This window comes from Nematolebias whitei, chromosome 15 (assembly GCF_014905685.2).
Source record: "Nematolebias whitei isolate Nwh7 chromosome 15, NemWhi1, whole genome shotgun sequence".
Lineage (NCBI taxonomy): Eukaryota > Metazoa > Chordata > Actinopteri > Cyprinodontiformes > Rivulidae > Nematolebias > Nematolebias whitei.
Window position 1 is genome coordinate 26895661 of NC_056512.1, and position 22647 is coordinate 26918307.

Genomic DNA, 22647 nt, shown 5'->3' on the forward strand with positions numbered 1-22647 from the left:
AAAGAAACTGTGAATGCTTAATTATGTAATGTGTCTTGTTCAGTCAACACTCCAGAGTACTGGGCCAGGATTTAAGAACATGTCATAGCCTTTACAGGTATTTATGACCTTAACACTTAGGAAAAATAATGTGCGTTAAAATAAAACAAAAACCGCAGTCATGTAACCCTGAGGTTGCGGGTTTGAGTCCAGGTTTTGTCGGGAAGGACATCTGGTGTAAAACAATTCGCTCGTGGTGGCGACCCCTGAAGAAGCGAGCACCACAAAGAACATTAAAATAAAAAGATGTTCCTCCTTTTATTGCATATTTTGCAATTTGCACCTCATGATGCAAAACCCCCACATTTTAACCTGAAAGTTGTTATAATAAACACAGGAACGTTACCAAAACAAACATCATAACCATAATTACATATATCAAAAATACATAAAAATCCTAATTGAAAACAGTTAATTAGAAGAGTATCTGCACCAGTTTAGTCATTATTGCACTGAGTGCTGTTAGATGTCCGTCACAAAGATGCTGAGGATTACTGATTACATCATAATTATTAACTAGTTACAAAGCAGATTCAAGTGTTGAACAGGTCAGTGTTTTGCTGGAATCACGTCAGTTTTATAAACAAACTGTTTACGTTAGTATTGTACAGGAAGAAACGTGTTACGATGCAATTCAAAAGACAGCTTGAGAAAACTTCATTGGTAATTAAAGATTGCTTTGGTCATTAAAGGGAATGTTCAGAACTTTAGAAGTGGGGGGGTTTCAGTGAAGACAGTATCTTACCTGTAGCTCTTTAAATGACTTTAGTTTGGGGACATAATTAAATTCTCAGAAACAAGTGGATTGTTGAATTCCTTAAACTCCACTTTTAAAGACTTCACAGTACACGGTTTTAAAAGTATTTACATTTTCTTTGATTTCACATTTTATGGTAAATTACACGATTCCTTGCTTGTCTGCAAGCAGAAGCAGCTAGCCGTAGCACTTCCTGTGCAATGACGCAATGCAAAATTGATGGCAGTGTTAAGGTTGTTGTAAAGTGGCAGCTCAAACGAACCGTTAGATCATCAGTCCAGTCAGAATTCAGCTATTTCTCCAAACGAAGGTTGTTCAAAGAGTTATCTACAACAGGTAAGATACTTACTGTTCATAACCTTCCCACAGAATCCATATTCAAAAGGTCTGAACTGCTGTTTTAGGCAACAGTTTATGTGACTTGGATAAAACCGTCCTCTGTGACAAAGTGTCCACGAGTAGATCGAGTCATAACCCAAACTCCAGCAGCAGTGACTCCAATCATCGCTCACTCCAGTCATCGCTCACTCCACCGTCCCTGGATTTTGAGTGGTTAGCTGAGCTCTACTGGTCTCCTTCGAGTTCTTTAATATTGCTTCTTTGGTTCCTAAAACTCACGAGGCATCAGCGGGCTGAGAATCTGCTTCGCTGGCGCCGCCCTCCAGGATTTCCTGGACTTGTTCCAGACTCACAGCCTGTCGAACCAACTCCATCTTCACCTGAAAGAGGAGAGAGGCCACGTGTTTAAATTGATTTCAGGCTCCCGGTGAAGCTTTTCTCCATCGTTTCTTCCTGTACCTGAAGCGACTGGGAGAGCTGGACGAAGTCTCTCTGGACAGCCTGGCTGGTGTCGAGCTGAGAGCGCAGACTGATCACTTGGCTTCGCAGCTCCAGATGCTTTTGGTTTAGAGTTGCCTGACAGCCACACAGACATCGGTGTGAAAACCCACAGAGAGATTAAGCATGGCTGAAGTTGCATCAAATAAAACCTTAGAGCTACGTCTCATAAATTGGGCATTAGTCTAAATTATGTGTTAGAAATTTAATAACGATGAGTTTAAACAGGGTGCAGTCCAATCTATTACATTAGACGATGGTTTAAATACCCTAAAATAATGAAAACTAATCAGTTTTCCATTTTAGATGATAAATTTATCTCTAATTGAGTCTAGCTAACCACAAAGGCCTCCCATACAATCAACACTTCAAATTTGACCAATAGAAGGTGTATAATTTAACATTAAAAGAAGGGTAGATTTACTTTTTCAGCGCTGAGGGCTTTGTTGGTGTTCTGTAGGTGAGTGAGCGCCACCCGCAGGCCGTCCAACTCAGTGCGACAGGCCAGGAGCTGCGACTGGACCTTCTCCGTCTCCGTCCTCAGAGTGGAAAGCTGCACTGTGGACACAATCACATCACAACTTGATGATTTGTCCTGTTCAGAACACATTTGCTTACGTTGGTGTCAGTTTTAATTTCAACAAGGAATAAGATGTCTCCCGACAAAAGACTGGTTTAAAAGGTCAATAAAGTAGAAGTGGTTCACTCACCCTCTAAAACTTCTGCAATCGGCAGCAGCCGGGAAGCATGAAGGGGAATAATGAAGCACTTTCAGTGTTGAAGGCAGCCAACAAAAAAAAACATGCCGTATTTTTATGACTATAAGCGCATTAAGCGAACAAAACAGTCCGATAAGTCAAATTTTATTCAACTCATTCACAATAATCACAAAAAATTGGTTCCAGATCAATAAGCACAACCAGAATTAATACATAAAGGATTTTAAGTGCACCTTTTAGTCCAAAAAATATGGTAATATAAACTAATCCACCGACCGTTCTCCTCCGTCCGAGTGTCCAGCTGCTCCCTCAGGTTGACAATCTCAATGCGAAGGCGCTCCTCACAGTGCGCTCCCTGCAACATCGGATCAAACCGTGTCAAACCGTCTGTACCCGTCATTAAAACTCAGTTATGATTTAGTAAAACAAAAATCTTAAGCTGCATCAAGTCAGTATGTGAGAGGTTTCACTCATTTAAAGATCCCCTAATACCGTATTTTTCGCCATATAAGTTGCGCCTTTTTGTATAAATTTGCAAGTCCTGCGACTTATACACCCAAACGACTAATATACATTTTATTAACACCATATTTATAAACCAATTTTTGGCTGAGATCTGACGATATTCATTTTGACTTGAAAAATATTAAACATTACCATTTGTAGGCACTAGAGGGCCCTCGAGCCATATGGCAAGCCAAGTGTCTCATTAATAGTTAAAGTGACTATTAATGAGACACCTGGAGCAAACGTCAAATCAGCTTCATTTCGCTGCACCGCCCAGGCAAAATGCAACTGATTTGATCATTAATGTGCATTTATTAAGGAAAAAGTTCAACTGAGGCACCTTTGCTATAATGTCCAGCAAACGAACAATTGTTTTTAGGTGGTTATCTTGTTAAATTTCGAAGCAATGCTCAGCGAGTCTTCCCTCTGCGCGCTCCCGCGAATCGATTTTTGAAATGCAGCTGATTTGACCATTAAAGTGCATTTATTAAGGAAAAGTTAAACAGAGACACACCTTTGCTATAATGTTGAGCAAACAAATAATTGTTTTTAAGTGTTAATCTTGTTAAATTCTTTGTCCTCCCGTGCACACTCCTGCAGCTGCCATTTGGCAGCCAACCGATTTTTGACAACACCGGCTCATGTTTCCGGGTTGTCAGCGGCGACTCATAATAGATGCGACTTATACGACAAAGCGACTTATTTTTGTTTTTTTCCCACTTTATTAGACATATTTGGACTGATGCGACTTATACGGCAGCAAGTACGGTACTTAATAGAAACTTAAAGCAAAGGTTTTCACAGGTTTTGTGTTCATGTCTGCATTTCTCCTGTTTCAATCAACCATTTCAACTGTGTTACAATCTATGCAAACACTTTATTTTACAGAACCATATATTTTCATGGCAGCAGCTGTTCTTGAGAGAGGTAAAACAGTAACTGTACATGCAGTGTGGCTGAGAATGATGAGCTGGTGTCTGGTTCGTCCCCGTCCACCTCCTCTCCTTTCAGTTTGGACAAATCACTGCACATTTTCCGCTGAGACAGAGACAACTCTGCCTGGACGCACACACAAAAATAAGATGAATTAAACAAAATTAAAGACATAAGTCTGACGTTAAAAATTTTTTTTTGCATGGGAACAACAAACACAACCACAAAGACAAATGAGCACTGGTGAAAATAATTGTGCTCGAGTGTACGAGGTCTGAAAATAAGATTTTAACATGAATTTGTACATCTTTTTTTTTTTAACTGTGCAATAGTACACAGACACAAGCACGTTTGGTATTTCTCACCTTCACTTTTCAGTATTCACATTCAGTTGGGGGACATGGGACAATATTTGACAATATATAAATTGTCAAAAAGTAACCAGATTTACCTACTGGCAGTCTACATTTTACTATTTAACATGTAAAATCCAGTTTGTTGAACCTGGAACAACTTTATTAGTCTCATTTAGTGTGAAGAAGTGTCTTGTTGCCACTTACCAGCCGGCTCTGGACTGCGTTCTGAGACTGGCTGAAAGATTTCTGCAAATCCTGAAGGAGGGCCTCTGAAGCCTGAACCTGAGACTGGAGCATCGATACCTGAACAAACGATCAAACAGCGATCTGTGTTTACGATTCACTTCATCTAAAACAGAGTAAAAGAGCGCACACTGCGGGCAGAGTAGCCCACCTGTTGGTGTGTGTGGTTCGTCTGCGTGTCCAGTTCTCTCTCCAGCACTTCCTTCTCCGCCTGCAGCCGACTTACTTCCCCTCGCATCTCTGACAGCTTCAAAACAAGCGGCTACCTCGTTACCACACAAACTCAGCAGGAAAAGCTTCAACTGGAGCAAAACGCTCAAAATGTAAAAGTTCAGTGTTTACATATCAGATGAAGCATTCTGAAAGCTAAAGGTTTAAAGTATCCCGACCTGCGCGTTGAGCGAGTCCCAGTCGCTGTGAGTCACGAGCCGGTGTCCAGCCGGCGGCAGGTAAATGGCTTCAGGCACCAGAGTTCCTGTAGAAACCAGAGAGTCCGTATCTTCCTGAGCGAGGAGTTTTCTGGGCAGAGAGGGCGTGTCCAGAGAGAAGGAGGACAGCGAGGCCGAGTCGCAGTGCTGTAGTGAAAAATATCCCTCCGTCGAAAGCGCCGCTGGTTCCCCCTCTGCCGCTGCCTCCAGCTCTGCCGGTCGACTCTGCGTTCTGTGCGTTGACGCTTCGTCCTCCATTAAGCTGTTGACGACCGATGTTGGGGATTCGTTAGTGGAGACGTCTGGATCTACCCTGCCCTTCCTGTTACTGACCTAACAGAAACAAATGATGGGAGTTGAGTCCAAAATACACAAGAGTTGTATATAAAAAAGGAACGCAGGCGCACACTGACCATGTTCTGTCCACTGGATCTCCTCCAGTCCACAGGCTGGGACTGCAGCACAGCGATCCTGGCTTCATACTGAGCTGCTGTCTCTGGAAACAGTAAAGGATTTAAAAATATATACAACTAATTCAATTTTCTAACCTTTGGGAGCTATCACAAAGATTATCTATCAAATAGTTTTCTGGATTCTATAGATTCAACTTTTGCTAAGTTGACGTCTCAAAGAGGATATCCATTATCTGAAGGACCCAAAACACCCAACCTCTGACATGTCAATATGCTCCTTGAGTTTCCCTACAACTATCAGATTGGAGCTACCGCTGACCAACAACCACAGGCTGGTTGGAGACCAAACAGAAGTGGAAGATTTTCAGCAAAAACAAATATATGCTCAAAACCACTTTCTGGATTTTCTGTCTCAGCAAAGAATCTGAAAAGAAAAAAAAAAAAAAAACATTAACGTAGTCTGAGAGGACAGAGCAGAAGAGGGTTAAGTGAAGAGTACTCTAGCCGGATGGATTTGGAGATGAACAAACTATGAGTACTGTATTTTCTGGACTACAAGTCACACATTTTTTTCGTAGTTTGGCCAGTCCTGCGACTTATTCACGTTTTTTTCCATATTCATGACGCAACTTTTGACCGACGCCTTAAATGTTCATTCATATAGACATGAACCAAAGAGTCAACATTACCATTTGCAGCTGCAAAAGGGCCCTCTAGGCTTTTGACAACTATATGTTGTTCCTCTACCTCTAACACCCACTCCCCACAAACATTCACTTAAGAGACAAATAAGAAAAACTTAACACAAGTAAAATGTCCCCAAAAGGCAGAGTTGTTCAGAAGTGACAGAGGATGAAGAATTCAATGAATTCAGTGATGTGGAATGAGATTGGAGAATTTACTGGTAACATGCTTGTCAGACTCGTTGGCTTGTTATGTTAATTAAACCTGTTCAGGATCCCACGTATGTTCTGAGTGTTACTGTTATTTCAGACTAAATGTCTGTTCTTGCACTTTGTGTAATACACTTCTAAATAAATGTGACTTGTACTCCGAAGTGACTTATAGTCCGGAAAATACAGTAAAATTTTTGTGTGACAAGAACTGCAAGACAGCCGATTTAGGATCCAACAATAAGACAAAAATGCAGAAAGAGACGAGCATCAAATAAAAAAAAGCTTAACATCTGGTAAGAAATGAGACGGGTGAGCTTGGAAGAGCCGCTAAGTGTAGAGATCCTTCAAAACAGCCCGTTCTTTCAGTCATGAACAGGATTAAATGGCTTCACGAAGGAATGACATCAGAAGAGAACAAGGACAAAATACCGATGGCAACAACCAAAGAGGAAATGCAGAAAAAGCGTCAAACACTGTTCAAGCTTCAATTCAATAACTTTCCATGGACTATTACTGTAATTTAAACCTTAGAGTTTCAGCAGAACCAGCAAAGTCAAAGTGGGAATCTTCACATGTACTGTCTCTCGGATTTTGTTTGAGCAATGAACAAGTTGATAAAATCTGCTGAAGCAGAATGAAGAAGACCAAATTTTAGAACCAAGATCAACCGTCTATTAGTGCCTTTTTGAATGAACTGAACTTGACCACTGAGTTAGAGTTAAAAGGCAGGTGGATCATATAAAGGACTGAAGAAGTAGACAAGCTAGAATGTTGTAAAACACAAAACTAATGACCTAACTGGCATTAATAAACCAAACAGTAGAGAATAGATTTTAATTTTACATCTCTGAAATGCCAATCCCAACCTGTGAAAAGTCTTGGGAATGACTTTGACAGCAGCTTCAGCCACAGAAACCCGTGAGGAGATGGAAAGCCGGCTAAGAAATGCTGAAAAGACAGACCTTTTACTGGGTAGATTCAAAGCATTGATTTCCCTTTAAGGAATCATTATGATACAAGTTGCCAAATTGAACCATTTCAGACCTGGAAAGGGCATTTACTATCTTTGAAAATGGCTAGGATTAGAGCCCGACTGGTATATCGGTAGGGCCGATATAGGCGTTTGGAGACATATCGGTATAGGTGATAATTGTCCCACTATACGCTGATATAAATACTTTCACCCCTAAAACGCTGGGAACGAGTCATGTCCATGAGGCTCAATGAGAGTAACCTGTATAAATAAAGGTTGAATGAATGTCCTTACTTGCACAAGGTGCAATTGTATAATGTATCCAGCAGAGGGCGCATGTGGACTACTTTCAAGTCATGGCCATGAACTTTAACTCGGCACAGCCAAGCAGGGCACAACTAAAAACTGTGTGTAGTGTATTTTGCTGAACAGAGCATGGCAAGTTTATTTTAAATGATCTATTAAAAAAAAAAAAACTACAATAATAAATTCCCTTCAATCCTCCAACCCGCTTATCATTAGCTACATGCCTCTCAAGTTAGCAAGCTAATGTTTAAATAACCTCGCATATTGTATGTAAAACTTTCTCCAGAACAATAAATCTCATCTCGAGGTAAAATATTTCAGTGTTAGTTACATTATCGTTGTTGTTCTCAATGAAATGCATTGTTTGCCTGAAATCTTTGCTTTTTTTCAAAGAAATAGAAAAACCACTGCAGTTGATACTAATTAGACCTTCACCATACGAGACTGTGTTTAAACAACAAACAGGGATGGGCGTTTCTTTGTTTAAGTTATATTTTTGTAACACACTTGGTAACTATGATGAATAGTGGAGGATAGAAAATGTGAACGCACGTTAGGAAGACAGTTTCAAGACTTCAGGTGTTAAAACAGGTTTAAAAGTAGCTGCTTACTTAGATTCTTGGGGGTGGACAAAGCTAAAAAAAAAATTCAGCCAGTATATTGATTATCAGCATTAACCTTCCCCTCCCAATATTGGTATCGGCGATACTCAAAATTTCCATATCGGTAGGGCTCTAGCTAGGATTACTGAAGGGTTTAAGAAGCATAACCCTGCATGAAAACACTTCTAAACCAAGACTTCCCCACTAAATTTTATTGAGCAATTCTAAGTCTTGCGTAAAAAATAAAAAAAAAAGTGCAACAGCTTAGAAAATCAAGAAACCTATAATTTTCTTGAGCAAGACTGGTAATCGAGACTGGCAGGAAGTACATGATAAAAGGTTCTGTGAAGTTGAGACTCATTAAAATGTCATGGGGGCCTGGTAGGTGTGGTGGCCAGAGATCTGACAACATATTATGTCAGAGTCCATGCGAAACCTCGTCAAACTGGAGCGTATATTGACATGCATGAAACCTAAGCCTGGAAGAGATCAAAGTGTCAGGACTGTCACTGATGAGGCTGGATGGTGCTGACCAGTGAAGGTGGAGACCTGGGAGAAAGTCTCTCTCTGCAAAGTTTACACTGTTGTCTGTATCACATTAAGGATATTTTAAAAAAGTCATTTTAAAAGTAAAAAACTCAAGGGTCAAAGACCATGGAAGAATCCTGCTAAGGTGCAAAGCTAAACCCAGATGAAGATCAAATGTATCATCAGAAAGAAACTTTCTGATGCCCATAAGACTCAAAGCATCTGAATGTCACTGAAAATATACTCCAACACTGCATCAGAAAATTAATTTATAGGACGTGACATCTGAGAATGTTAAAAAAAAAAAAAGTAAAAAGTTGAACTTCTCTCAAGTTTTGTAAAATAAACCAGAAACAAAACTGATAGCCGTTGCTTTAGTTGCAGAAAATTACACAAAACTCATTTAAAGCTTGTTCACATTTCAGTAAAACTGTCAGATCTTACTTCGTGCATACAGTAAGTGGAACATGCACAAGCTTTGCATCAATGTTTATTCATATCAAAACCAGAGCTCTACAATAGTTCGAATGCTATTATGCTGCATATATTATTTTTCTGACTTAAAAAGAAAACCTAACTACTCTGGTGCATATGCATACTGAGAATGACATTTTGCACAATGCAACAACCACCACTGCTGACCTCTGAGAGCCTCCTGCAGGGACTGGATCTCTTGATCACATTGTTTTTGCAGCTCTGCCAGTTCCTCCTGTTTGCTCAGCTCACAGATTGTCGCCACACCCTGCCAGTGCTCGACCTGAGCTTGGCACTCGGCTAGCTGGGCTTGCAGGCTCACCTCTGAAAACAGCACACAGGTTGCAACGTTTATCCCTTCTTTCAGGATGTTTAGATGAGCAGGGATTACACTCAGTTGGACATAAAAGGTTTTGAGCAAGCTGCATAGTTTGTAAGTCTTTTAAAAAACTGCAGTACGGTAATAAAAATAATCTCTATTAAAAAGCACAGAGACTTTTAACTTCTAAAATCTAGTTATATTTTTGATTCATTTAGATTTATGTGAACTATTTAGTGCCTCTGTGTGCTCAGATTTCCACACTAATCTCCACAAATCAGTCCTATATGTGATTGTTAACTTGGTTACATAGATCACAACATTTGTTTTTGTTTGGATTTCTTCACATAAGAGCAATAATACATTCATATCTGAATTTGTACATATGTGTAAATGGGAAAGAGGATCAATCCGAGCTATTTATCTTTACAATAAAAATGCTGCCAGACCTGAAACTAAATTTACATTTTTGAAGTAGACAATGCCAGATTTATTACATTTTTATATGGTTTAACCCAATGAGATACAAAGGAGATCAGCATCAGGAAAAAAAGACTCAAAAAAACTCTGATTCACTCCATGAAAACAATTTCAGCTTCTTATTCAACCAGCAGCACCAAAACCTAAAATATTCAGTTACCAATAAATAAATAAAAGCTGATCACAATTCAGTTTGTGAGGTAACATCTCCAATAAGTGTAAACAGACATACTTGCACTTTCATCATGTCTTTTCAACCATATTCCATTTTTCAATTATCGTTTGTTGTAGCAACTTCAGATGATAAAATTACAAAGATTTTCAATCCATTACATCAACCCAAAATGCCACAGTTTTACTATACCATACCATACCATACCATTTTATTTATAGAGCACTTAAAACAGGGACAAGGCCAACCAAAGTGCTGTACAGACAAAACAACAAGTAACACACAAAGCAAAATACAAAATGAAGTAAATCAGAATATAGACATAAAAATGATGCAGATAATGATGACAAACCAGTGTGGAGCATACAGGTTCAAAACACAGATCATCTGGTGTTGAAAGCTACCGAATAGTAGTGGGGTTTTAAACGGGACTTGAAAACCGAGAGGGAGGGGGCCTGTCTGACAAGCAGAGGTAACTCATTCCAAAGTCTTGGTCCTGCTACAGAGAAGGGCCCTGTCACCTCTGCGCTTAAGACGAGTTCCTGGAACTGTGAGGAGCAACTGGTCCGCTGACCTCAGGGAGCGTGGTGGGACATACGGCTGTAGCAGATCAGAGAGATGGGGGTGCGAAACTGTTCAGTGATTTGTAGACATACAGGAGTATTTATACTAGTAACCGGTGCTCCAACAGGATTTTACCCTAAAGCACAATTTTTAAAATAACTTTATATTTACATAACAAGAGTAGAGTTTAAAGACATGTATGAGATACTTTTTTTAATTGAAAAAAGTTAAATGTCATAATACGTTATATTTAATCTCAAGCCCTTTGATAGAAACTTTCATTTTTCACCACTGCATTGATTTTACAGCAAAACCCAACTATTTCAGCTCGTAAAATTGACTTTATTATTCAAAAGAAGTGCAAAAACAGACAGGAATGGGTTCCAATTCATAGTAAAAAATGCTAATGACACGAATAACCTTTCAATAACATGTCAACTGGGTTATTTTCACTTTTGTTAACGAAACACAGTGTTTCTACTTATAACTCAGCAGATAAACATTTAGCGACACTTTTGGTCGTTTTGCGTTAATAAAAACTTTGAAAACTAAAACTTTATTGACATATTTTACAATAACAACCAGTGTTAAAGCTGTAAACAAGAAAATTAAATGTATTAAAATGAAGTAACAAACCCTAAAAAGTAATTTAAAACTAGTTTAGTTTGAATTTAAAGTTTGAGCTGAAGATTTGGACCGAACCGAGTTGTTAAAGTGTTAGCTTGTGGCTAGCAGCGCCAGTTCATTTCTCCGGTAAATAATGCTAACAGGCCGTTTATCCGTTTCAACACCAACAGGTTTCCCTGAGCAAAAACTTTATGAACACGAACATTTCAACAACAATCGGTTCGTAAAGCGCTCCACGTCGTCGTGCAGTCGCTTGTTGCTGTAAAGCAGATTAAAGTTTAACCTGTGTGTGTTTTATTTTTACTACCTGAGTCTTCCTTTAAGCTCATCCTCTCGTCAGGCAGCTCCATCGGAGCCTGGAGACCGGCGAGAAGAAAAGCGTTCACAAGTCCAGAAAATCCGCATTAGTCATTTTTTGTGTGCAAACACAATGGTTTGGTGTGGAAACCATCAACACTGTGAACTTCAGGAAGCAACTTTCCCCGGTTGAAGCCTGCGGAAAACACGTCAACCTCCTTCCTGTTCACCGAGTGCCAGCAGGCAGACAGGACGAAGTGGGAATTTAATACAAGAGATTAAAAGCCTAAAGTCATTCATTTCTTTATATTTTGCTGACAACAAGCCAAAAATTGTAGTAATTGTTCAAAGTAGTAGATCTCCAGGCCGTCTGAAGGGTTTTTAGTCATTTTCTTTGTACTTTTGCATCACAATTAAAGTTAAAAATTAGTATCTGGGTGCTAACTACTCTAACATCTTTCTGTTAGTGCCTCCAAACCTTTATTTAAAAAAATATGTATCATCAAAGTTCAATTCAATTTTCAATTGAATGCAGTTTATTTTTATAGTGCCAAGTCACAACAGAAGTCATCTCAGGGCACTGCACAGAAACAGTCGTATATAAAAACAAGTTCACAGAAACATTCATGTACATAAAAAGTAAGTTAATACCATTATTTATCTGAGAAACAGACTGCTTTGAGTTTAACGTCATCGCAGACTCTCATCTTGAGCAAGCACAAAGGCGACAGTGAAAAGAAAAAACTCGAGGAAGAAACCTTTAGCAGAACCAGGCTCAGGACAAGTGGTCATCTGCTTCAACCAGCTGGGTTTGAGAGGAACAGATACACAATGGCAGGTCAAGAATCACATGTTAAGATAGAAATAGTATCAAATGGAAACTACTCAATTTTAATAAGTAATTTAAAGAAATAAGGGCAATTTGTCCTCCATTAGTCTAAGTTCATAGCAGCATAACAAGCCAACCCTAACTATAGGATTTATCAAAAAGGAAAGTCTTAAGTCCAGTCTTAAAACTGGACAATGTGTCAGCCTCACGGACAGAAACTGGAAGTTGGTTCCATAAGAGAGGAGCCTGATAACTGAGAGCTTTTCCTCCCATTCTGCTTTTGGAAACTTTACTCTCAGACTGCAGGCTTACTTGCGGTTCCTAAAGTGTTCTGTTGGGAAAATATGGAACAATAAGATCTTGAATATAAGATGGAGCTAGGTTGTTGAGAGCTTTGTAGGTTAGAAGTAAGATTTTGAATTCAGTTCTGAATTTGACAGGGAGCCAGTGGAGAGAAGCTAAAACTGGAGGGATCTGATCTCGCCTACTAACTCCCATGCAAAACATTTCCTCTCTGGGGTCAACAGCTGCATGTATCTTTGTTCATGCTCAATTATCCAGGTAGAAAAATCCAACAAAGTTAAGTCAGGTCCTCTGGACGGTTTCTTTTTGTTGAAACGTTTCGTCCATCATCCAGAAGACTTCATCAGTCCGAGGAGCCACCACAACGAACTCGTCAATTTGTTTGTGGCTCCTCAGTCAGATAAGTCTTTTGGATGAAACATTTCAACAAAAAGAAAATGTCCAGACTTAACTTTGTTGGGTTTAATCTGAAAATACCATTTGTAAATATGTAAATGGACTATAGCGTCTTTCTGTCTCATGAAGACACTCAAAGCGCTTTCCACTACAATCTGTGTCCTCATTTACCCATTCATACAGCACTCTACTAGATCAAAGGGAACTGAACAAATCATTCTAATGAGACTGATCAGAGCTTTATCACATTCATACACCGATGGGAAGCACATCAGAGGCAATGAAGGGTTCAGTGTCTTGCCCAGGGACACTTCAGCATGTGACTGTTGGTGGATTTGAACCCCCAACTCTTGCATTGGAGGACGACTGCTCTAACTCAGCCACAGCTGCTCTGTGGATGTACTAAACCAAAGGAAGGAACATTAAAAGTTCATGTATGTGAAATATTTCCCCTCTGGGGTCAACAGCTGCCCATAGTCACAAGTCTTTGGTTGTCCCTTATTTCTTTGTATTTTGCTTCCATGGAGCAAGACATCCCTCCGCTGCTGCCCTCGTGTTAAAATGACCCAACAGGCCTCAGCAGCAGCGTTAAAGGGGTTGTTGTCAGTATTTATTGGACCTTTCCTGAATGGTTTTTTTTAAGTATTTTCTACGAACACCTACTTTAAAAAAAAAAAAAAAAATTTGTTAAATTCTTGTACTTGCCCATTTCTAGAGAACGTTTTTTTATTAAACCTTTATACATTGATCTTTTTCAAGCATGAAATCCTACCAGTTTCTCCATCTACACACAACTTAGTAAAAAAATAAAAGTACTCTTAGATTTGTTTATTTTTGTCACCAGCCGCCTGTCACAAAGACAATTTGTTACCTAAAGTCAGTGTAATGATAAATCATCACCTTTACAAAATAACATTACCCTCTGGTGGAGGATTACTGGTATTACTGACAAGTGTTTAAGATTTGCAGCTTTGGGTTAAAAGTGCATGAAGGCAACCAACAGGATGCTTCTGGAGAAGAGTAGATATTTTAGTTTTGTGCGCTTTAATTTTAAGTTTGCTGCAGATTCCAGCGAGCAATCATCGCTGCACAAGATTTAAGATGAACTGAATGCAGACAGAGGCTCTGTGGCTCGGGTGCATGGCAGAACTCTGCTCTGATCAAAACAACCACGGACCACCGAGCTACCACAGCCCTCTGCGTGGAGCAGGGAGCTTCCATCTAGGATGCCCAGGGGAGCAGATGGTGGGGGTTGAGGGCCTTGTTTGAGGGCCCAGGGTGGGGCAAATGAGGGTGCTTCACCATTCCCACCCACATTTTAATGTCGGTCTGGGAAGTTAAACCGGCGACCTTCCGATTTTCTCTAACCTCTGTGCCACCACTCAACCTTAAAACACAAGCTAAAAACGAAAATAAGCTAAACCCATAGCCAAAAAGTAGCAAAAGACCAGCTAAAAGCCAACAGTATCACAGAAGCTAAATGTATCAGTAGCTAAAAGTAAAGTATTGAAGGCTCAAAGTTTCAAAAGTCTGGCTAGAAGCAAAACGGTGACTGACATTTACACCCCATTTGAATCAAACTACAGGTAACTGATGAAAACAGAAACTTTAACAAACTAAAAACAAATAAAGGAAAAATTCAAACAAAAGAAAGAAAAACTGGACATAAATAAACCAAACTGACTCGTTTCTCATGACGAGATGATCGTAGTGTAAAAGTCTGGAGTCAGAATGAAGTTACTTGAAAAGCATTTATTCTCTTGTAACGAAAACATAATCTCAATAAAGACAAAGTACAGACAGTCGAGTTGGTCACTGATGCAAGTTCTAATTGTTGACAAACAACCAAACCTGCATGATTCGTGCACATAATTACATATTCATAAACCGACTAATTCATGATAGTTACAGAACTGGAAATCATTGTAGAAAATGCTGGTAAATGTCTTCATACAAAGTGACTCATGGAAATCAGTGCTTCGTGTTAGTATAAATAGTTGGGGAGCTTTTTTTGAAAAGTGGCATTTTCCTGAATTCCTTAGAGTTGAGCAGAGGCACAGGATACAAGTGCTAACAAGAACTAATCCGTAACAATATTCATCTGGTCTGCAGGTAGTGTTTGTAACAGCTTCAACATGGTCCAACAGGTAAACTCTGAAAACGATTTTAATAAAAATTAACAAATGGCTGGCTGGTTTTGTGCGACTTGTCATTTGGTGTAAAACCGTGGCTAATAAAGGTCCCAGATCATGGTGGGAATGTCCATCGTTTTCCTCACAAGTCCATGTCGTGATCGCTGACGCTCTGGCGTAAATATTCTTCATACAGCTTTTTCTACGGGGAGAGAACAGACCATTAGAAGAGCTCATTTCCTGTCAGAACCGTTTCAGGATCGGACACAAACCGCGGTACCTTTTTGCTCTTCACCACCTCCTGAACATATTCGAGCTTCTCCTGAAGCTGCCGCTTCTGTTTGCCCGAAAGAGTCGAGCGAGTCCTGTGAAGAATCAGAGTCACAAAGTTTGTTAAAGTCTGGAGAAAAACATGGAAAACACCCTAAAAACAGAAGGACTGTAATTTATTAGTGCAGCTGCTAAACAACAAACTATTTACAAAAAAATTAAGCAATTCTGAGGGAAAAGCCTTCGGATGCTTCTGTGATCTAAAATGTGTTACTGTGAAAAGCAAAGAGTAAAAGTGGTCTTCATTTATATGGGCTCCTGAAGGACTTTTATGGACCAACAGTTTGACTCCAGGGCTCATGTTTCTGGAAACAGTTTTTTTTTTGTTTTTTTGTTTTTTTTTACATAACGGACATTAAAAGTCACAAGCACCCAGACGCATTCTTTTGGTTTGTTTCCCTTTGTTTTAAATGGTTTTAAATACACAAAACACTAAATGTGTTTTCTATTAACTTTATGCGTATAGGACATTAAAATCCATTTCTTTTCACTAATTTCTTAATGCTCCCTCTGAAACTAAATGTTGAAGTCAACCCACATAAAAGAAGAAATATATATAAAAAAAAAGTTCACTTGGGAAGGACGGTAAAGTTAGGTCAGAGATAAAAACAAAAGTATCACAAATAAAAACGTGTGAGCTTCTGAGCAGACTGACGTCTCCCACCTGAAGGAGAAGCGTGCCAAGATGAGCAGGAGGAAGGACAAAAGGACCAGGCCGCCGCAGACGTAGAGCTGCTGCTCTCCAGTCAGGGACTCGTATACTCTCACTATGGGAGTCTGAGTGAAACAAAGGCACTTATTTTAGGTCCAATGCTTAAATAAACACAAGAGATCAGTACTGAACACTCACCAGGTAGAGTGAGAGGGCCTCAGTGCCTTCATGGCCCAGTGCCATCTCCAGAAGCTCCCGAGACACAGAGCCAAGGATCAGCAGAGCCAACAAAGCCAGAGGGACGCTGAAACCCAGCAGGGTCAGGAAGCAGCTCTTACAACGCGCTCGTCTGTTCTCCAAACTGGTCTGTCTGCAAGATCAAACAGTCGAGGTTATACTCTGATAGAAGCCAGCTTTTGACATTATGAATTAAAAAAAAAAAAAAAAAAAAAAATCAAGGGTGTGTCCATTATTCACCGGTCATTATTGAGTTTATCTGCGACGGCCTCGCCAATGAGCTCACAGTCCCTCTCCAGAGAGTTGAGCGTATTCTGAACCGTCTGGTTGATGGTCTTCTCGATCGTACGACAAACGTCCTCGATCTGGTTCACACAGCGGCTGGGCTACAAACAAAAACACAAAGGAAGGAAGAGGGAATGAACAGACAGCGACTTTAAAACGATCCACGTGGAGCTCCAAGACAGACGAACTCCTACCTTGTTCGGGTTGGGAATGTAGATGGTGGGCATCTCAAACCCACATTTGTTGAGCCCTGGCCGCTTGCAGAGCTCCTGCACAATCTGCATCATTACTCTCTGTGATGCAGAAAGAAGACAGTCATTTTCTCTTGTAGGTATTGAAACATGAATTCATCAACTATCAAAGAAAAAACAATTACAGTCTCAAGGCTCTAATGGACACAACACGGATGATAGTGTTAAACTTAAGTCAGATTGTGAAAACTAGACAGAATTTCTCACAATTTTAATCCACATTTAATTTTCCTAATTGACTTTGACTTTACACTATACTACAGGTGCATCTAAAAAAATTTTAATATTATTAATGGATAAAAATATCCTCTATTTAACTTAAATAAAAGAACCACGCTCGATGGCAGAAGATTTTTAACCAGTTTTACTTGCAAGAACTCATTCAAGACAGATTACATAGAGATACACAATGCATGGAACATGCCATGGAACGTCATTAGGCCTGTCACGATAACAAACTTGGCTGGGCCATTAATTGTCTCAGAAATTATTGCGATAAACAATAATATTGTTTGAAATTTGAGAGTTAGTAATTATTGTCAAATTTATTTCATTTCTTCTTAAATTTGACAATAATTACTAATTATTGTCAAATATAAGAAGAAATGTTGATTAATTTTGTGTGTAGTATCTTTTTTTGACCACTGGATGGCAGTAAAAGATTGTTTGAACCGAAGGATGGATAGTGAGGGAGCCAGCAGTGTGTCCCTCTAAAAAAAAAAATGGGAGGAAGGCCCCTTGACATGATGGCTGGCTCGCCTTCCTTTATTCGGTGCTCAAAATGGCAGGTGCTCAATGTGGTTTGAGCTCTTTAGCATAGCATTTTCACACAAAGCTTTTAATAAAAATAAATCAGTAAAGTTCTCAGCTTCGTTTTGCAGAGAAAAACAACTTTTTAGATGAAGGCACAGGTTTCAACCGTGAATTTTGGAACTACGACAAGACGGATGTTTTTCCCAGAGGTCGGTCTGTTAGCTTAGCTAAGTTAGCTCCTCAGCTTAGCTGCTTTTAACGATCCATAAATGTGATTTTGGCTCGTTAAAATTGATTTTAAAGAGAAAAGAGAAAGGGAGGGGTCAGTGAAGAGCACCAGAGTTGAGCCTTTTGTCGTCCAGTGTCTTCAGTAAAGAGACGCGAGTAAACGATAAAGCCGATAAACAAAAATTATGTTGATAATTTTCATTTATTATGAGATTAATTGATTTATTGTTTATTGTGACAGGCCTAAATGTCATTGAATGTGTCATGGAATAAGCATCAAACAGAGTTTGCTGCAGACTTTTATACAGCCGCAGAGTCTATAAGGCATTCTCCACTCTTCCTACAGACTCTGGGACTTTGATTTCCAAATGATATGAAAATTAACTTTCATCTGAAAATAGGACATTGAGCAACAGTCCAGTTCTTTTTCTCCTCGGCAGGTAAGTTGCTTCTGATGTCTCTGGTTCAGGAGCGGCTGGATTTGAGGAATGAGACACTTGTAGCTCAGGAGTTAACCAGCTGATTAGGGTGTGACACCAATTTACAATACAGAACCACCACACAATATTCTAATTTTCTGAGATGCCTGTTGTTCTGTTCCAACATTAACCAATCACAACTAAAGGTTGTTTCAGTCAGACTGATCTTTGCATTTATTTTTATCAATCTGTGTTTTTTGACATTTCCTTTCATCATTTCACAGTCTGTTTAATGAATCATTCACATTTTTAATTTGTGTTACGAAACAGAAGCACAACCAGATCTGTTTACCTGTCTGTCTGACTCTCCGCCGGCTTCATCAGCTTTGCTCAGATAAAAACGCAGTCGATCGCTGTGTTTTTCATTCAGGCTTTCGACGATGTTGAGCGTGCGCTTGCACAGGGCCTGACCCATGGGGTCAAAGAAGACCAGAATAAGGTCACAAAGGTCACCTGAAAGCAAGTCATGGAACAAGAATGTCAAACTTATTACCATTTCTTTCCCCCTTTTTTAAGCACATAATTTAATGAACTGTGACAAACGGATTCAGCTGAAATGATTGTTTTCTTTGGAAAAGAAAAATAGATGGTTCTGTGCTAAAGAAGATTACTGAGCAGCTCATACTCAAGTGGAGAAAATAGCAGTAGGTACACAAGTGTTTCACATCGACTTCAGCTAAATAAAATATAAAAGAAGTTGCCTTCTTTTTCTTTGGTAACATCAGCGCATCAAACAAACCGCTGCCTAAAATCTAAGTCTTAACATCACAGCAGTCAAAAAGAACAAAAAACTGCAACCCACCAAGCCACAGGATAACTTCGTCCACGTCAAATGGATATTTCATGTCACCATCTACCAAACCTGGGGAATCGGCAAACGTCACCAGGCTGAACCGTTTCTGTCGGGACGTGCAGATCTCTGTGCTCAAATACTCCGTTACACCTAAAAATTAATTCAGAGAGTTAAGAGCATGACAGATAAGCAGTGATCATAATAAGACAATTCATCTTTGTTGATTATAAAAAATAAAACACTTTAACGTCACATAATCAAAATATAATCTAATGCAACAAGAAATACTCGTCTACAAGTTATCCACAGTGTGACTACAACTTAAATCGTTTTGGTACATTATGAGTTCCAGTTGGCGCAGAACTGGAAAAGCAATGAGTGAAAAGTGTCAAGTTGTGTTGTTTTAAGTCTTTAAAATGTGCAGCTAAGAATAGGAATATTCCACCTAATTTCAGATTGGTGTAAGTCTAACTTAAAATGTCTCACCTTTAAACTCTTGCAGAGCCTTGAAGTGAGGATATAAGTGAAGTGTTGCATTTCCCTAAAGAAACCACCAAAACCACATTTTGTCAGAGATTGTGTGCAAAGCAGATGTTCAGTATAGAAAACAAGAAAAATAAATAAAAACATTTTAAATGACAAACTTGGAACAAAAGCAGTTTGAATCCCAGTTTAGTAATTATAACCAATGTTAAAAAAATAATGACGTGCTGCTGTGCTCACCGTGAGAGATTCTCTCTTGCGGCCACTTGTGACAAAACTGAATCCCTGGGTCTCAATGGCCACTCCAGTGCGCTGGATGTGCTCCTCCACGTACCTGAATAACCAAAACAAACAAGTACATAATAAATCAATATAAGTATATCATTGCAAGAGGAAAGAAACCAAAATAAATTTTGACATGCAAAAACAGGAATAAACTCTTGGGGATTGTCAAGATGTGCAGCCAGACTTCTGGTATAGCCCTACAGAACCTCACTGACCTACACAAGAGGTGGTCAGTGAACAAGGCCAGGCTGATTCTGGCAGATCCTGATCACCCACTCCATGGTGAGTTCAGGTTGCTTCCATCTGCACGCAGATATCTGCTGCCCAGATGTATGATGAACAGCGTGAAAAACTCATTTATCCCTGTAGAGATCAGGCTTCTCAAGGAATGATGATTTCTGTACTATTATTTTAATGTCTCAATGTCTTGTCTAGTATGGATGTTTTATGTGCCTACTGACTGTGAAACAAATTGTCCCTTGGGGTAATAAAAGATTCTTGAACTTGGAACAATTTGTACATGCTGTTCAAAACCATAAGCACGAGGGAGATAACTGGAATCTATAGGTCAATAAAGTTTTATATTTCCATCTTGGTGGCTGCAGTTAATGCCATGTTGCAGATAGTTTATTTACCAATTAATGAAGGAACTTTTCCCAGCCGAGTGGTTGCCCATCAGCAGCACTGTGATTTTTTTCCTGGGTGGTAGCAATTTCACACCAACAGATTCAGCCACTTGAATCAATCCTGCAACAAAGGAAACAGAAAACAAAGAATAAAACACTTCATGTACTCATTGTCCCATTTGTTTAAGAGTCAAGCTAAACTAATGAATGAAGAGGGACTAATTTTTGAGAGACAGATTTGAACTTCTCACCAAACAGTGACACAGACTCAAAGATAATTCAAAGGATAATAACAGAGGGTGACTTAACTTTGACAAATCATGCAACGTCAGCCAAGCCACAAAATCCCTGTTAGCTAACACTTAGCCCCCTGCGTTACCGCACCTGGTTAGCAAGCTAACATGTAGTCGATTAAATAAAACTTCAAACCTAAGCTGTATGTTCAGACTGACTGAAGAGTGTGTTTGAACCATTCAGCTCACCGCTCTCTGAATCCATGTACATTTGATGAATATCCCGTAAGATGCGCTCATCACAGGACACACCACCGGCTATACCGTCTGCGTTTGCGGCATTTCGGCTCTTCACCTTTCCCGACATGGTTACACCGTGAGGTAGTCCAAGTGTTTAAAATAAAATACTTGTTAGAGGCGTTTGAAGTCTAGAAGCAGCTTTAGTTTAAGTATAGCGAGTAGCGGGTTTGTCTGTTTGAATCACCCCGGTCTGTTGAAACCCGGTGTTTCAGCCACGTCGCCAGTTAGGACGTCGCGTTTTTGTCGCGCAGGCTCTTGGGAAATGTAGTTTAATGTGAACGCAGCCTCCAGACCAGCATTTTGGAACCAACCACTTTAAAATGAATTAAAAAGAACATAAAGTGGGTTTTCAATATCAAATTACAAAAATTATGATTTAAAAATCAAATCTACTACAGAAAACAATAGCGATAATGCAATAAAAATGTTTAATTATTTTTCTCAGTTGTTTAATTTCAAAGATCCAACAAACCGAGAACTCGATTGTTAAAAAATAAACAAACAAAAAATAAAACCCAGTTGTATGAGTAATAAATATACAGGCAGCCATGTGCTACAACATTAATGTCTAGATCAGGGGTCTGCAACCTTTACGATCAAAAGAGCCATTTCTGCCCCTGTGTTCACTAATTAAATGTGTCCAGAGCCACAATACCTGCTACAACTGGGATTCTCAACTGGTGGCCCACGGAGCACTTTAAGTTTGTTGGAGGGCGCTTTTTGGACAGTAGGGATGATTTTATAAAACTAAAAATATCTAACAATTTTTAACATTTATTAATATTTTTACATTTTAAGACAAAATAAAAGACGTGATTCTTGTAAAGAAGGACAAAATAACATAGATTTTGCCCAGTTTCTAAAAACTAAAACAATAAACTATGCATTATTATGTGATTTTTTAATTGTAGAAAAATTACATAATTCTACTTTGAAGAAATGAAGCGTCAAGTGAAAACGAGTATGTTTTACTCTTTGTAATGTTTCTAGTATTCATATATTGGCTTAATAAATTACAGGAAAACAGCTAAAACTGGCCCTTTTTTGTTGTTGTTGTTGTTATAACAACCAATAAAATTTAGTTTTATTTCAGTTTTGGTCAAAGCTTGAAAGAGCCGCTGCAGAGGGACCAAAGAGCCGCAAGTGGCTCCAGAGCCGCAGGTTGCAGACCCCTGGTCTAGATTTTGGCAGTGGAAGTCATGATGTAAGCTGCTTAAAATGAAAAACTGTTCATTTTATCATTTCAGTTTGCTACTTGTTTTTAACAAGTCACAACCTGCAATCAAACTACTGTACAGTATGTTCAGCTTTAAACTATTCTTTTGAACTTCTCTGTATGTTCTACTCATCTTTACAAATGCACAAACATTTTACTCAGTAACTGTTACTGAGACGCTGTGTGAAGAAAAAAAAAACTAAACTTATTGAAGGATTTAAAACAACTTATTCAAACTAACAAAAAACAGAGTACTAGTTCTGTAATGGTAAAAATCACATAATAGAACAGACTAACTTAACTTTATATGACTACAAATAAATTGAATTTGCTTCAGTAAAATCAAACGTGCATGAATTGTTTTTA

General features: G+C 39.1%; 2 protein-coding genes across 2 annotated transcripts; both read right to left on the bottom strand.

The window, feature by feature from the left end:
- Nucleotides 1-528: 528 nt before the first annotated feature.
- rabep2 (rabaptin, RAB GTPase binding effector protein 2) lies at nt 529-11641 on the bottom strand. Its single transcript, XM_037689551.1, has 12 exons — nt 11481-11641; nt 9180-9335; nt 5233-5315; nt 4781-5152; nt 4543-4638; nt 4353-4451; nt 3805-3918; nt 2629-2707; nt 2344-2355; nt 2058-2191; nt 1595-1711; nt 529-1515 (listed from the first exon to the last, which is right to left on the bottom strand). The coding sequence occupies exons 1-12, from the start codon at nt 11521-11523 to the stop codon at nt 1411-1413; spliced, it is 1410 nt and encodes a 469-aa protein (XP_037545479.1). The 5' UTR covers nt 11524-11641; the 3' UTR covers nt 529-1410.
- A 3256-nt stretch (nt 11642-14897) lies between these two features.
- Nucleotides 14898-21290, bottom strand: si:ch211-11k18.4. The gene is made up of 12 exons (XM_037688922.1): nt 21015-21290; nt 20542-20653; nt 19862-19955; nt 19625-19679; nt 19148-19288; nt 18638-18798; nt 16829-16927; nt 16590-16735; nt 16311-16482; nt 16125-16237; nt 15411-15495; nt 14898-15332 (listed from the first exon to the last, which is right to left on the bottom strand). Exons 1-12 carry the CDS (start codon nt 21130-21132, stop codon nt 15273-15275), a joined length of 1356 nt encoding a protein of 451 aa, XP_037544850.1. The 5' UTR covers nt 21133-21290; the 3' UTR covers nt 14898-15272.
- Between the last annotated feature and the right edge of the window lie 1357 nt (nt 21291-22647).